The following is a 15,749-nucleotide window of genomic DNA, read 5'->3' as shown; positions in this document are numbered from 1 at the left end:
TATGATGAAATTATGACTTTAAAAGTCAAAATTATAAGAAAAAGTCAAACTGATGATATAAAAAGTCAAACTTTAATTGTCATAATTTAGATTTTTTATCTCATAATTATGATTTACCTGGGCATGATTTTTTTCTTATGTGGCGGAAATGGGCTTCCATATTAATGTTAAAAGGTTTCAGGACTTAATTTTATCCATTGGGAATTTATTAAATTATGCTGTTTAAGAGGTAAAGTCTGAAGATTAGGCTCACACTTGAGTAAGTATCATATAGTCTTACAAACACAATCGTCCTTTTGAGAGCAACTGCAATGTTAATGTGGCCCAGGATGAAATTGAGTTTGACACCCCTAACCTAGATGATGTCATCTGAAAAGTTGTTTTGTTTATTTTAATTGTTATTTCATTAAAATATGGCTTACAAATGTCTTTTTTGTGCTGATAGGCCACCAACGTTCAAACCCTAAAATGCTCCCTAGATTTTGGAACGGCCTACGACACATTCTTCATTTGCGACCCAACAGGTCATTTGGTCGGTCCTGGAAAGCACACAAGTGTTGTTTTTCCTCATTAAACCGGTCACTGTCATTAACATCCTGTGAGTTAAGAGCATCAGGGTGGGTCTGTAACCCACTGAATGTCCCCTCTGCCCCAGCGAAAGACGTGAAGGGCCCACACACAGAGTGAAGGGGGGCTTATACGAGAGATGATGGGGTTATGTGCAGTTGCGTGTGTCCAGCTGAATTGTGTAGTGTCACCGAGAATGTGGGAGTGTGTTAGGTTGGTTGTGTAATCCTGGCTGAGGCACGAACGTTCTCGGAGGCTCAGCAGGAAGAACCGGAGAGATAGTGAGAGACGCACTCATCCATCAGATGGATGAACTGGGTCTGTTTATAAACACTGGAGTGCTGGGAATGTCCTAATGAGTCCGCTCATTCACATCTTTCTATCTTACTTTCTTAAAGTCAGTCATTACTTAACCCAAACGCCTCCCAATTTGTGTCCAACAGGCCCAGACTGTCAGATATCAGCTCTGAGATTTGCTACAGTTGTAGGAAACTCCCAGAAGCGTTTCTCACTGACACCAGAGCTGATCTTACAGTCGTAATGGTGCACTTATCTAATGGCCCAATGTGTTACAGGACGACGTTATCGACTTTGTGCCCCAGTGTTTAAACTGAGACCGAAGACACGTACTGGTACGTATTTGAATTAATGGTTTGTGTTGGACGGGAGCTGTTTGTTCTGCGCATGTGTGTATTTGGCAAATGTTAGACGTCAGGGGTTGAACTGCTGTCAACATCACACATGTAAGAGGCGAGACAAGCTGAGATCCAGCACACGCAACGCATCAGAGTTGGTGAGTACACAAAAATCAGTTGTCTGTACATATATTTAGTTTAAATATTTTAATATGACCTAAAAATCATCGAATGATGCACTTCATGAAAGAGAGAGTAGTAATCTTGACTGTTACGTATTTTATTTGTCAGGCCTGTATTGAAATAATTATGGGCTAATGTCTTTCTAAAATATACCTCATTGTATTGGAAAAGTTCTTCAGGCTATTAAAAGGGTTTTTATTTAAGCTCCTTTGACTGAACGGTTCTTTGGAGAACCAAAAATGGTTCTTCTATGGCACCTTTATTTTTAAGATTGTTGATTGTTGGCGCTGCAGTGTTTTAATGATTTACCTTCATATTTGTTCATATGCATGATTGATCTCAGACTAAGATTTTGTCATTGGGTTCTGCACTGGGACGGTACCCTCTATAAAAGTCCTATTATGTACCATTTAGGTATCTTTGAGGTACTAATATGCACCCTGTAGGGACAAAGGTGTACGTTTTAAAAGGGTAGCACCCCAGTGACAGCTTTTTTACGTCTTTTTTGAGAAATTTTGTGAATAGCTTAAAAAATCAAGAACATAATTATTTTTCAAGACATTTCAGTATTATTTCATGTGTTTTGTGACAGAGAACTCATTGTATAAGTTGCCATTTGGTGAGAAAAGACTTCATTAGTTTGTGTTTTTATGTGGATACTTTACATTTTCATGATCAGAGCTTATTTTGAGTGATACTAGTTGACTTGCGTCAGTCAGGCCTGATACACTGTTGCTGATAATCGTACCATTCAGCAGCTTTTGGACTTTAGTCTGACACCTCCCCTCGCAAGGCCGTCTGATCTAAGAGTCTGATTTTCTACTCCAATCTGTAAACATGGTGCTGTGCAGGACAGACAACTGCAGACGAACAGCAAACATGATAACACAATGACTGACCCATTCAAAGAGATGAATTTCTATCAATTTCAGTGAAAAAAGAGACGTCCCAGCAAGCAATTTTGCGTTGATATGATGTCCAATAGCCATCCAAAAACAGCCCAGATGTCAAGGCTAAAACAAAGCAAATTTTGGACTGTCAGTGAAAATTTGTTTAACCATAGCCTAAAAATGAATAAATTAATAAATGAAACGGCTTTCATTTGCTTTCATCAGACATCTCGCGGGTTATTTTGACAGAAAAAAGACCAAATTCAAGTTTATTTTGTCTTGAAGTGAGTTACTTATAAAGCCAAACTATATCGTCTCTATAGTTAACCTAGATGGTGAAATGATGGTTATTGCTTGCCGGGTTATTGCTGATGTATATACAGATGTTTATTTTGTTGATCAAAGATGGGAATGTGTGGAATTTAGCTCTTTAACATTCCATTAATGATTTATTTTGTGTGAAAACTTTGAAAAGAATTTAGACCTCGAAGGCCATTAGTGGTAAAAATTCTCAGGAAAAGTTAGACATTTATTAAATTAAGAACACGTCTGACTGCACAAATTCATCTTTTTTGTCTGAAAAGTATCAGAAATTCATAGATGTTCAACAACTTTTTCTTTTTAAACCTTCTGGATGAGTTGACATTGGTTGATGTGTTCTGGCTTTAGTAACCATTTTCCCCCATTTTAATGAAACCTCCCAGGTGAAAAACTAGTACACTTCTATTGTGTACTTAAAATGCTTTATTTTCACACACTAATTTTGTATACTAAAAATTCATTCTTTAGTACTTCTTAAAGATGTTCTTAAGATTATCTAAGTGTACTTATTTGTGCTATTTTGAGACACCATGAATATGAACTAAAATGCACTTTTAACATACTATCTCTGGATTAAAAGATGTATTTAGTTAACATCAGTATTGAGCTTGAACTCAACTTTCATACAAGGATGGGTTCAGGTTTAATACAAGTTGTACCTAAATAAATTTTTTAAATACATTTTTAGCACATTTTAGTTAGAACTTAAAATTGAACTTAGATAGTCTTAAGAGCATCTTAAGAAGTACTAAAGATGAACTTTTAGTATATTAAGTACAAAATTAGTGTGCGAAAATTAAGCACTTTAAGTACACTATGGAAGTGTACAAGTTTTTCACCTGGGCTGTTCTCCTATGTAAAACCTTTAACAAACAATTGTGATACACTGAAATCATGTCTATTTGCATTTGCATCTTATTAATGCCTTCCTTCTGCAGTGAAGCGGTCCGTAGAGTTCATAAAGGTCCATTTGTCAGCATTGGAGATTTTTCATTGTGATGGATGTTCCTCCCTTGAATCTCAAAGACATTAATGATATCTATTTCGACACTGAACTAACGAAACCCCAAATGAGATCAAGCTGTTTATGCGCAGGGCATCTAAAAATGCTACCACAACAACACAACTGTTGTTTATATCAACACAGTGAGTTGCGTGCGTGTGTGTTTGAGGGTTTCAGGAAAGCCTGTCCCCCTGCGTGGGGTCTGTAGGGTGGGAAGGTTAGATTTCTACGATCCTGAATCTTTTCAGTGTCAAAGATTAACTGCATGACAAACAGAGCTGTGGCAAACACAGTGTGTATAAACACTCCCTAAAACTCCAGAGATGAGCCGAATGTCACTCCGTCTTTTCCTCTTGGGAAAAAAACGAGCAAATTCCACATTGCCACACAGAACACTGAGATCCTCAAAGTTCAGATAAATGAAACGAGGACTTAAAATTGAGATGAATTTAATGTGAATCATGACAAGTGTCCCTTAAACAGCATCCTTGTTTGGTTTATAGGAATGTGACCAGGTGTAAAGGTTAAAGGGATAGTTGACCCAAAAATGAAACTTCTGTCACCCTCATGAGTTCCACCCCAAGGAAGATAGTTTAACGGTATCCATAATATTTGTTTTTCCTACTGTGGAAGTCAATGAGTACCATCAACTGTGTGCTTACCATTATTTATTAAAATAGCTTCCTACTCCTAGTGAGACCTTTTTTTCTGTAAAAGTCCTGCCAAAGCAGCTGTTAGGACACCCGGGTCTCATCTGTGGTCTTATTCTCACAGTCGCCGTTCTTCATCTCCTCTCAGAGGAGCACAGACGAGATCTCCACAGCCGTCGCTGTGTTCTGTCATAACCTTTTTGTGACAGCGATGCCTAAAATAGCCGATCTAACTCTGGGGCTGGAGAGCTTGTTGTTGTCAGAGCCCTAAAATAAAGAAATGTAGTGAAGGCAGTAGATCAAGATCCTCACGTTCTTGTGCTTATTTTGCTCCAGACGTCTTCTTTGAAACGGGACGATCAGACGGTTCAGATGAGAGAGGGGACAGATCCGGGTATGAGCATGTCTATCAGCAGCTACCTTTCTGCATCTGACACGTTTGACATAACAGAGCCGCCTCAGTACTATGGTAAGATTACACTCTGTTATATCTTTCAACATTGCTTTATTTTTCAATAAAATTGCAATATTGAAGTCAATGAGTTTATCGGAATGTGTATATATTTATGTACACTGCAAAAAATGACTGTCTTGCTTTGTATTTTTGTATTGTTTTCTAAAATAAATATCTGAACATTCTTAAATTGAGATACATTTACTTGGTAAGCAAGTGGCTTGAGATATTAAGTCTTGTTTATTGAAATAAATGATTAAAGACATTAAGACATTTTTACTTAAAACAAGTCAAAATGTCTGCCAGTGCGGTAAGAAAAATCAACTTAAATTAAGTTTACTGAATTAAGTTGAAACTGGAATTAAGTTGATTTTTCTTACTGCACTGGCAGACATTTTGACTTGTTTTAAGTAAAAATTTCTTAATTTTAATCATTTATTTAAATAAACAAGATGTAATATCCTAAGCCACTTGCTTACCAAGTAAATGTATCTCAATTTAAGAATGTTCAGATATTTATTTTAGAAAACAAGACAAAAATACTAAGTAAGACAGTCATTTTTTGCAGTGTATGTATGTATCTGTGACCCAGTTTTCTACATAAACTCATCATACATAATGTAAAGAACATTCTGTGGAAATATAATCTTTAATATATTGACTGAGTAAAGTCATGTTAAAGATAGAAATGAAACTTTGATGCCAAATAAAGTATTCATTATGAAACTTTAACCTGAATTTCATTGACAGGGTCACATATCATTTAATTTGATTGACATGCATACTTGTGGTTAAAAATCTAGGCTGGTAACAAAGTTGGAGGATCAAAACTGCACCTTGCATTTTCATTTATTCAACTATTTTCTAACTATGCATTTTGCTTTTTTGTCTTAAGCCATCATACAATACTTGTAGTCACTATACAAATATGTGATTTTATAAAACCATTTTGGCTGTATGGTTTCACAAAGGACCTTTCTGCTTCATGAAAGCTTCTTTGAAGTGGAAAAAGTTCCTACAACTCTAAAACGTAAGACAGAAATGTTTTTTGGATTTTTAGAAAGGTTTTTCAGGGAAACAAAAATGTTTTTTTATGGCTTCGCTGTGAAGAACCTTTTGTAGAACCGTTTGTTTTAAGAATTAAGGGTTCCTTGCACCAATGCACGAAAACCCATTTTTGGTTCCCAAAAAACCCTTTCTTTCTTCTTATAGTCTGTACACTGCAAAAAATGATTTTCAAGAAAAAAATTCTAAGTATTTTTGTCTTGTTTTCAGTAAAAAGATCTAAAAATTCTTAAATAAGCTATTTCTTGATGAGCAAAACGACCCAAGAAAATAAGTATTATAAATATTAAATTTAAGTGATTTTGTGCATAAAACAAGCAGAAAAATCTGCTAGTGGGGTAAGCTAATTTTTAGAATTTTTCTTGAATTTGGTGTTTAAGAAAAATGTTCAAGATTTTTTTGCTTACCCCATTGGCAGATTTTTTTGCTTGTTTAAAAAAAATCTTTTTTTGCAGTGTACCTTTCTTCACTACTTTTTTAGATGAAATTTTTTTGCTTCACTACGTTTTTTTATGAAACTATACAACCTGATGTACTCCATTTTTGGAAACCTTTCTTTTTAAGATTGTGTGTAATAGGACATGAAATGCACATGAAAGATCTGTTTAAAATAAATATAAAATCTATGCTTATAAAATCAACATGTATTTTTATTTTACTTCAACTTAACAAGTTGAAATTGTTGAACTCAGTTTAAGTTATGTCAACTTATCACAGGTAAAAACTTAAAATAGTAGATTGAATTGAACTTGGCTGCATTTTTTTTACAGTGAGAACAATTCTTTTTGTTCCTCAAACAACCATTCAGTCAAATGTTCATTAAATAATGATTTCTTATAAATAACTTTGTTCACAACAGAGAAGCTTTTGTGCATTAGAAAAGGTTGTTCAGATGTTGTTTTTTTATGGAGCAAAAAATGATTCTTCTATGGCATCATGAACCTTATCACTGCAAAAAATGACTTCTAACTTAGTATTTTGTCGTCTTTTCAGTAGAAATATCTAAGAATTCTTAAATTAAGATGCATTTTCTTAATGAGCAAAATGACCTAAGAAAATGAGTCTAGTTTATAGACAAAATATACAGTTTAGGTGAATTTGTGCTTGAAGAAGCAAACATATCTGCCAATGGGGTGAGAAAATTTAGCTGGAGTTAAGTGTTTAAGAAAAAATAAATCTTATTTCAAGATTTTTTTTTCTTACCCCAATGGCAGATTTTTTTGCCTGTTTTATGCACAAATTCACTTAAATTGTATATTTTTTGTCTAAAAACTAGACTAATTTTTTTGGGTCATTTTGCTCATCAAGAAAAAGCATCTTAATTTAAGAATTTTTAGATATTTCTATTAAAAACTAGACAAAAATAGCAAGCAAGAAAGTCATTTTTTCAGTGTTTATTTTTAATAAGTGCTCAGAAACATTTCATAACCCAATTAAAAATAGATAAATTCTCAGTTATATTCTGTAATTTCTTTTCCGGTGTCACTATGTTGAATGGACTGGCCCGTCACAGATTATATTTTAGCAAAGCTTCTAACCAACACGAATGTTTACAGAAAACTTTAGTGGTTTACAAACAGACGCTAACACAGAATAGGGATGTTCGAGTCTTATCAGGACATAAACCATCTGTGAGAAAGACAGAAGTGAAGGCCACGCGATAGACTACCGGATAGATTTGGAATAATGATGGACAACTTGGACAGAGAAAAAGATTAACTCAGACTTAAGACTTAACTCATTAGTTCACCCAAACACTCAATAAACCCACAGCAGGGATTCTTGACTTATTTTCAAAACATTTAAATGTAGTTTTATTTGTCCATTCACATTATAACAACAGTTCATAAGGGAAAACTATTCTTGCCTGCACAGATGTGCTTCAAAATTCTGCCAGCAGTGACGTTTGTCTCTCAATGGAGGGTCTCAAATCTAAAATCCATCTTCACAACCCTCCATCCAACAAAAAAATGAAAAACGACATTACAGAGACTTCATTCAGTAAAAAACCAAAACTGTAACCTCTTCAGCTGCATCCTGTTTCCAGAGACAGAAAAGATTCAAAAGGTCTTGCTCTGGCTTTTTTTATGATGTCCCAGTGGCCTCACAAGAGTCTTTAGGTAATTCTAGAATCGTGTGAAAATGGAAGAGATTTCTTCTGTTATATGAAACCACTAGAGATGTGTCTCAAGATGTTCCTCTGATGTTCTCGCTGCAGATGTTCTTGTGGATCCGTTGGGCTGCTCTTACCAGGATCAGGATCTGCAAAGTCCCATCTATGGCCAGCAGCTGTTTAGCCCCGTGCAGTTCTCCATGTACGGCTCGCCAAACGTTCAACCGTGTAACCCACCCTATCCGTACGGCCATCAGTGCTTCGAGTACACCTGTGAACCAGACGGGGAGGTCCAAAGCCCAGGACGGGGCAGCATCGTCAGCATTCCCCTGATGAAAAGATCAAGGATGGGACATGGCGCTCGGGTAAAGGGCCAGGATGAACTGTGTGTGGTTTGTGGTGATAAAGCCTCGGGATATCACTATAATGCCCTCACCTGTGAGGGTTGCAAAGGTACGAATGATCACAGTGTGTTAGAAAGTAAACTGCATTAGAGAATGGACAACATCCATGTACTTCATTCCTGAATGTAGGGTATTTACTTCTGTCAAAAATCAGTGGCTGGACTTTTTTCATTCTGAAAAATTAGATAAAAGTCTGTAAGTACAAAATGATATTTCAATTCTTTACTTTCTTACTTAGTCTTTTTGTCTTGTTTTCAGTACAAATATCAAATTCTTAAATAAAATTCTTGATGAGCAAAATTACCTTAGAATTTTTGACAAAAATATACAATTTAAGTGAATTTGTGCTTAAAACTACCGAGCCCCTAAGGTGACGTTGGAAAAAATCTAAAGTTTAGTTTCATGTGCTTACGTGAAACTTTCATGTGCAGAATTATTTTTTAAAGTTTAGTTTTGCGTGCTCACGTGAAACTTTCGCGAGCGCATGTGAAAGTACTGCACACGCGTGCGCACGCGATAGTTTCATGTGCACACGCGAAACTAAACTTTATTTAATTTTTGCTACTTGGCCCCTTAGGGGCTCCGTATAAAACAAGCAAAAAAAATCTGCCAATGGGGTAAGATTTTTTTTCTTAAAGGAACAGTATGTATATAAGATTGTGGCTAAAACTGGTACTGCAATCTCACAACTGGTGGCCAATACACAACATGACAACTTAAACATCAGTTGAGGGCTGCAACTCCACTTTTTTAATGACAATATCCTGGTCGGTCCACTGTTGTCAGTGATGTAAGTATTTGAAATGAAAATGATTTCTTAATTTCTAGTGACATATCAGGACCATTTTATGATTAATTGATATAAATTTCTTACATACTGTTCCTTAAAATTAAGTTCAGATTTTTTGCTTAACACATTTTTTTTGTTTGTCTTAAGCACGAATTCACATTTTTTTATATTTGTACTGAAAACAAGACAAAAATACTAATTAAGAAAGTCATTTTTGCAGTGTAAAAAGTCACTTTAAATGTTAAAAGTCAAATGTCACAAAACTAACTTAAAAATGCATAGGGTCTAAATTCATATCCCACTTTTCAAGTCCCATAAGGGAAGTCATGCCACTCGGCGGCCATCTTTGCAGCGCCTTTATTTCAGTAATTCAAGACTACAGTCCTATGTACTTGAGAAAGATAGATATATCTCTAAAATCACAAATAAACACAATATTTTGACCAACAATTTAACATGACACCAACTGTACCATGGCTGTTTCTCAATTCCAAGAACGCAAAGAACGGACTTGCGTCCTCGTGGAGATCGGTCTTGCCAGGCGACCTTGGAAGAACGAACTCGGAAGTTTTGCCGCAATGACTTCTGGGGCGTAAAGCGATTTCAGCAAGTCTGCACTCGATGCATCCTCGATATCAAGAACACATCCGGGTATTTTCATGCGTCCTCTGTCCTTGCGTTCTTGAGAATTGGAATGAACTTCGACCATTAATGATGACGTAGAGCGAGGACACGAGGACGCAAGATCGCTGAAGAACACATATTGAGAAACAGCCCATAACTCTTCTTCTTAAGCTATTAAAATTGTGCTTAAAATGTTATTTGAGGTTGTTTCAGCTACTCACGTGACTCTAAGCCCCACCCCTAGATAATCATCAGTCTTAATTGATTAATGATTGGTTCTTTTAAAGGGGACATTTCACAAGACTTTTTAAGATGTTAAATAAATATTTGGTGTCCCCAGAGTGCATATGTGAAGTTTTAGCTCAAAATTGTTAAAATTTATGTTAAAATTGCCACTTTTGTAGGTGTGAGCAAAAATGTGCAATTTTTCGGTGTGTGTTTTGATTAAGCGTTGCTTTGTCTCCAATAGCAGTGCTCAGTTTTGTTATCCCTACTGATAAATCCAGCTAAGACCAGCATAAGCTGGTGAGCTGGTTTTAGCTGGTCTCCCAGCTTGGTTTAAACTAGTTTTACTGGTGTAGCAAGTTGGTCTAGCTGTGTTTTGGTCCATTTTTAAGCTGGTCTAGCTGGACTAAGCTTTGTCAGGCTGGGAGGTAAACCAGCTAAAACCAGCTACCAGCTTATGCTGGTCTTAGGTAGATTTTTCAGTAGGCATATACAATGTTTTTGTCTTTATTCAGGTTTCTTCAGACGCAGCGTGACCAAAAAAGCTGTGTACCGCTGCAAGAGTGGCGGCAGTTGCGAGATGGACATGTACATGCGCAGAAAGTGTCAAGACTGCAGACTGCGCAAATGCAGAGCCGTCGGGATGCTGGCAGAGTGTAAGACTGACACAACACTCGAGAAAAAATAAAGATAGGTTATTTACAAAAAAAAAAAACTTTGGGTTGTAATTTATCCTATGCTGGGTTGTTTTAACCCATTGTTGGGTGAAACACATTTTCTGGTTTAACTTAACCTAACAGCTGGGTTTGACCCAACGCTGGGTTGAAAATAGCTTCTTCATAGTAATACACTAACATGAAGTAAACTTGTCTTTTTTCAGGTTTGCTTACTGAGGTTCAATGTCAATCCAAGAGATTAAGAAAAGGCTCCAAACACAGAGGACACAACGGCTCCACACACAGTCCTGAAGATGATGATGAATGTTCTGAAAGCAGAAGTGTCTCATCGACAAGCAGATTCAGCACACGGGTGAAACAATACTTCCTATAGAAACCACACAACTCTTTTATATCTCACTTATTCTTCCTACAACATGATCCTCATAAATAATCTGCTTACAGGTAACAGCTGGTTTCTCCAGAGAACAGAAATGCATTCTGAACAGAATTGTGGAGGCGTATCGTAAATACATTATTCAAGACAACATGAATTGCCAGGTATTGCAATGTTTTATTTTGTATTGAGAATACATTAACAGCACGTACGTCATTCGATTGCAAGACTGTGAGAAAAAATAGTCCCTAGCTGTCAGTGGGCCACCTGTGGTTTTTATGTCTGTGTGGTGTTTTTAATATGCTTTAAAACAAATCACGTGCAAAATAAATATTCAACACCATTATTTTCTCCATAAAATTGGAGTTTTCCAAAATACAATCTCTTTCCCACGGTTTGAAATTGGCTTTGTTTCCTAAGTCATAAGCATCTAACCCAGGATTCCCCAAATCTTACCCTGGAAAGCCGGAGCACTGCAGAGTTTAGCTCCAACCCTGATTTGGGGAACCCTGATCTAACTAATCACATCATCACACATGAATGAGTGTATGGGACCCAGCGGCTTTAGCTTGACTTCGGTGATGTTCACACCTGTAACATCAGCGCTAAAAGATTAGTGCTGTGAACGTGCAATTCACATATGCATTGTGTGAAACCAGACTTAGCAGTTATGTGTCTGAAACTGACCAATAATGTAGCATCTGTGTACATTTACATCTATGGTCTGAGGTGGAGCGAAAGAGTGGGGACTAATGCGCATATTTATGCCCAAAAAATGCGTTATAAGTGATAGGTTGTGTCTGAAATACCTCCTATTATAATAGTGCACTATTTGAGGGGACAGTCATTTGTAATGGTGTCCAAAAGTATCAAGTGCACTTATTTAATCCCGTAATGCACGGCAATAATAAGTGTACACTTTATTGTGAGGTGCGGCCCAAATGAACTCCTGTGTTTTGACACAATCGACAGTGTCTGAATTTACTCACTTGTTTTCATTTATTCATTGAAGTGGACTTTATAAGCAAAGGGAATGAGGCTAAATGGGGCTATTTCGGACACTGCCATAAAATTATCGCTTAGAGGGGGACTTTAAGAAGGTCCTAATACCATTTAGGAACAGATATCATACATTTGGTTTATGTACCTCTGAGAAACTAATAGGAACTCTTTAGGTTCGATAGGATTAAGGTGTACTTTTTGACAGCTAGGAACCATTTTTTCTGACAGTTCATTGCTGTCACTTTGGATAAAAGCGTCTGCCAAATGCATGACTGTAATATAAAGCAATAATGCTGTGAAGATATAATTCCAGCTTAGATGCTCTTTCTTTCCCCAGATATCTATGTGGTCAAGTTTAACAAACAGTGTGGACTTAACTCCACCTCAAACAGAGAAGCTTTTGCAGTTTTCAAGGAGTGTACCTGGTTAGTTTCCTCTCTACATGCTATACACTAATCATGTTTTAACAAAAACTAATTGGTGTGATGTGGTGTTTAGGGTTTGAGCTTTTGGAAAGTTCTGATCAGAACACGCTCTTGTCAAGCTCCTCGGTTGAGGTTATGTTCCTGCTCCTCGCTCAGCAGTTTTCAGACAACCCCACCGGTGTCAGCGCTGGTATTTACATACAATACTTACTCTATATGCATTACTGTTCTGTTTAACTATTTGAATTGCAAATTGATCAGTATGATTTGTATTGTTTCTTACTAGCTTTACACCCTGCAAGTTTAAATAATTTAAACTCCGACTGGGTGAAAACTTCCAAGATTGGGAACAACCATAGGATAACAACACACTCAGGTGGTTATCTAATATTCAACATGTACAAATTACATGCATGGACGGATAAATTGCTGCATCATTATATTGCCTTAAACTTGAAGTTTTGGTTTTGTTAAAGATGTAATATATCCTTGATCAGGGCTGAACGATGAGCTCTTGAGGTCGGTGGTAAACTTTCTCCACAGTATGGTGGCCATAGCAGTGACCGAGGCTGAATACGCACTTCTAACTGCAACCGCGGTATTGTGTTCAGGTCTGTAGGTTATTATGATGAACTTTTATCAATTGAATTGTTTGATGTTAGAATATTAAGGAAAATTTGTTTGTAGGCCAAACATCAAATCATGCATATAGTTTTAAACTTCCATGGATTACACGTACTGATGAAATGTATAATATGAATGCACTTTGGATAAAAGCAACTACCAAATGCATCAAATGTAAATAAGTATAAGGTCCTGTGTCCACAGAGTGTTTTTCCTGCGGCTGGCGTATGTTTGCAATTGTTTCCAATGAAAGGGGTGCACTTAAAAAAAATGGTAGCAGTTGAGCCCCGAGAGTTGAAAATTGTTTTTTTTTGTTTTTTCGTCTGTAGCTGCATTGCCATTACCCTTCAAATTGCGCAAATTGAAAATGCACTACAAAAAAATGACTTTCTTACTTAGTATTTTTATCTTGTTTTCAGTTCAAATATCTAAAAATTCTTAAATTAAGATGCATTTTCTTCATGAGCAAAATGACCCAAGAAAAAATAGGTCTACTTTTTAGAAAAACAAATATACAATTTAAGTGAATATTGCTTAAAACAAGCAAAACAATCTGCCAATGGGGTGAGAAAAAATATCTTGAAATAAGTTTTTTTTCTGAAACACTTAGTTCAAGAAAGAATTCTCACCCTACACCCAGACTTATCGTGAGAGAACAAAATGACACTTTAGTTGCATAACATCGATTAATGGAAATGTCGTAATTTCGCAAAAGTTTTTTGTCAATGTTTAAAAAATAATGCTTACGTTTTGCGCAAATATGTAATGAAAACGCAGCTAATGTCACTTTTCATTCAGTCGATTCAATCAGCGGAGGAGACAAATACCACACCAGCCAACCAGCACATTATCCAATGACTTAAAAACAAAACAGAAGTATTAAAGCAACCAAAACGCTCAGCATTTTCTAAACGCATTTAAGCTCTTTGGTGTACACAGAGCCTAAACATATGACTCATGATGGTATATTTAGAGTTCAGGACAAGAATAATGGGTATTATTTTTAGTTTGAAATGAACCGTTTCTTTAACGAAGTTTTTTCTTGTGTTGTGAAGCAGACAGGCCCTTTCTGAGAGCGGTGGGTTGTGTCGAGAGCTTACAAGAGTTTGTTTTGGAGCTCCTGTCCAGATTATGCTGCATCAGTCAGGGAGGATCTCATGACCCGAGACGCTTCGCCCGACTCCTCAGTCGACTGACAGAACTGAGAACTTTACAACACAATCACCTCACCCTTCTCCCACAGCAACCCTGGGACATGCAGTCCTGAGACTGAAGAAGAGATTTATGAGATCTAGTTTATTTTGCAATACAGTTTTTTAGTTTTGTTTAGAATAATAATCCGGTTCATTGTACTGTTGGCTACCCATGTGCAAATATAGTTCAGCTAAAAATATACATTCTTACATGCAATGAATAAAATGTTTCTTTTCACTTTTTATCATTTTGTTGTAAATTATACAGTTTTTCAATTTTATAAATTTATTTGTAGTCATAATAATGTTGATGAAATCATTTTTCACCCAATCGAATAAGTATATTGGTATGCTAAGTTTATTAGCATTATTTCTGCACTGCACCATATAACACATTTCCAACTAAACACGGAAAAGAGACATTTATATAGTTATTTCATTTTTTATATAATTTCATTTTTGTGCATTAAGTTAGGGCAACGTTTGGTACGTTACGATAGGGCAACGTTTGATATGATACATTAGGCAAACGTTTGGTAAGATACGTTAGGGCAACGTTTGGTAAGATACGTTAGGGCAACGTTTGGTAAGATACGTTAGGGCAACGTTTGGTAAGATACGTTAGGGCAACGTTTGGTAAGATACGTTAGGGCAACGTTTGGTAAGATACGTTAGGGCAAGGCTTGGTACGATACGTTAGGCCAACGTTTGGTAAGATACGTTAGGGCAACGTTTGGTAAGATACGTTAGGGCAACGTTTGGTAAGATACGTTAGGGCAACGTTTGGTAAATAACGTTAGGGCAACGCTTGGTAAGATATGTTAGGGCAACGTTTGGTACGTTACGTTAGGGCAACGCTTGGTACGATACGTTAGGGCAACGTTTGGTAAATAACGTTAGGGCAACGATTGGTACGATAAGTTAGGGCACCGTTTGGTAAGATACGTTAGGGCAACGTTTGGTAAGATACGTTAGGGCAACGTTTGGTAAGATACGTTAGGGCAACGTTTGGTAAGATACGTTAGGGCAACGTTTGGTACGATACGTTAGGGCAACGTTTGGTAAGATACGTTAGGGCAACGTTTGGTAAGATACGTTAGGGCAACGTTTGATAAGATACGTTAGGGCAACGTTTGGTAAGATACGTTAGGGCAACGTTTGGTAAGATACGTTAGGGCAACGTTTGGTAAGATACGTTAGGCCAACGTTTGGTAAGATACGTTAAGGAAACGTTTGTTAAGTAACGTTAGGTTAGGCCAATGTTTGGTAAGATACGTTAGGGCAACGTTTGGTAAGTAATGTTAGGGCAATGTTTGGTGCGTTACGTTAGGGCAACGTTTGGTAGGTAACGTTAGGGCAACGTTTGGTGCGTTACATTAGGGCAACGTTTGGTAAAAAACGTTAGGGCAATGTTTGGTACGATACGTTAGGGCAACGTTTGGTGCATTACGTTAGGGCAACGTTTGGTGCATTACGTTAGGGCAACGTTTGGTAAAAAACGTTAGGGCACCGCTTGGTACGATACGTT

The 15,749-nt window shown here is 36.8% G+C and overlaps 1 protein-coding gene across 2 annotated transcripts; it reads left to right on the top strand.

Moving 5' to 3' along the window:
• Positions 1-472: 472 nt before the first annotated feature.
• On the top strand, positions 473-14,464 carry nr1h5 (nuclear receptor subfamily 1, group H, member 5). Of its 2 annotated transcripts, none has more exons than XM_055168762.2 (11): positions 473-1,360; positions 4,586-4,718; positions 7,987-8,334; positions 10,440-10,580; positions 10,805-10,953; positions 11,046-11,141; positions 12,317-12,404; positions 12,478-12,594; positions 12,691-12,780; positions 12,902-13,015; positions 14,084-14,464. In XM_055168762.2, the coding sequence occupies exons 2-11, from the start codon at positions 4,622-4,624 to the stop codon at positions 14,293-14,295; spliced, it is 1,452 nt and encodes a 483-aa protein (XP_055024737.2). In that variant the 5' UTR covers positions 473-1,360; positions 4,586-4,621; the 3' UTR covers positions 14,296-14,464. The 2 variants fall into 2 exon arrangements, with proteins under 2 accessions (XP_055024737.2, XP_055024738.2); XM_055168763.2 differs by having other exon boundaries at positions 723-1,360; positions 14,087-14,464.
• The last annotated feature ends 1,285 nt before the right edge of the window (positions 14,465-15,749 follow it).

The sequence above is a fragment of the Misgurnus anguillicaudatus genome, chromosome 5 (assembly GCF_027580225.2).
Source record: "Misgurnus anguillicaudatus chromosome 5, ASM2758022v2, whole genome shotgun sequence".
Taxonomy (NCBI): Eukaryota; Metazoa; Chordata; class Actinopteri; order Cypriniformes; family Cobitidae; genus Misgurnus; species Misgurnus anguillicaudatus.
This window is presented reverse-complemented; position numbering and strand designations above follow the sequence as displayed.

What these genes read in the sequence shown, in the direction of transcription:
- nr1h5 (XM_055168762.2), top strand. Translation starts at nt 4,622, where the DNA reads ATGAGAGAGGGGACAGATCCGGGTATGAGCATGTCTATCAGCAGCTAC. An exon ending in AGAGCCGCCTCAGTACTATG is followed by an intron (nt 4,719 to 7,986) that starts GTAAGATTACAC and finishes TTCTCGCTGCAG; the next exon opens with ATGTTCTTGTGGATCCGTTG. An exon ending in TAGGATAACAACACACTCAG is followed by an intron (nt 12,781 to 12,901) that starts GTGGTTATCTAA and finishes ATCCTTGATCAG; the next exon opens with GGCTGAACGATGAGCTCTTG.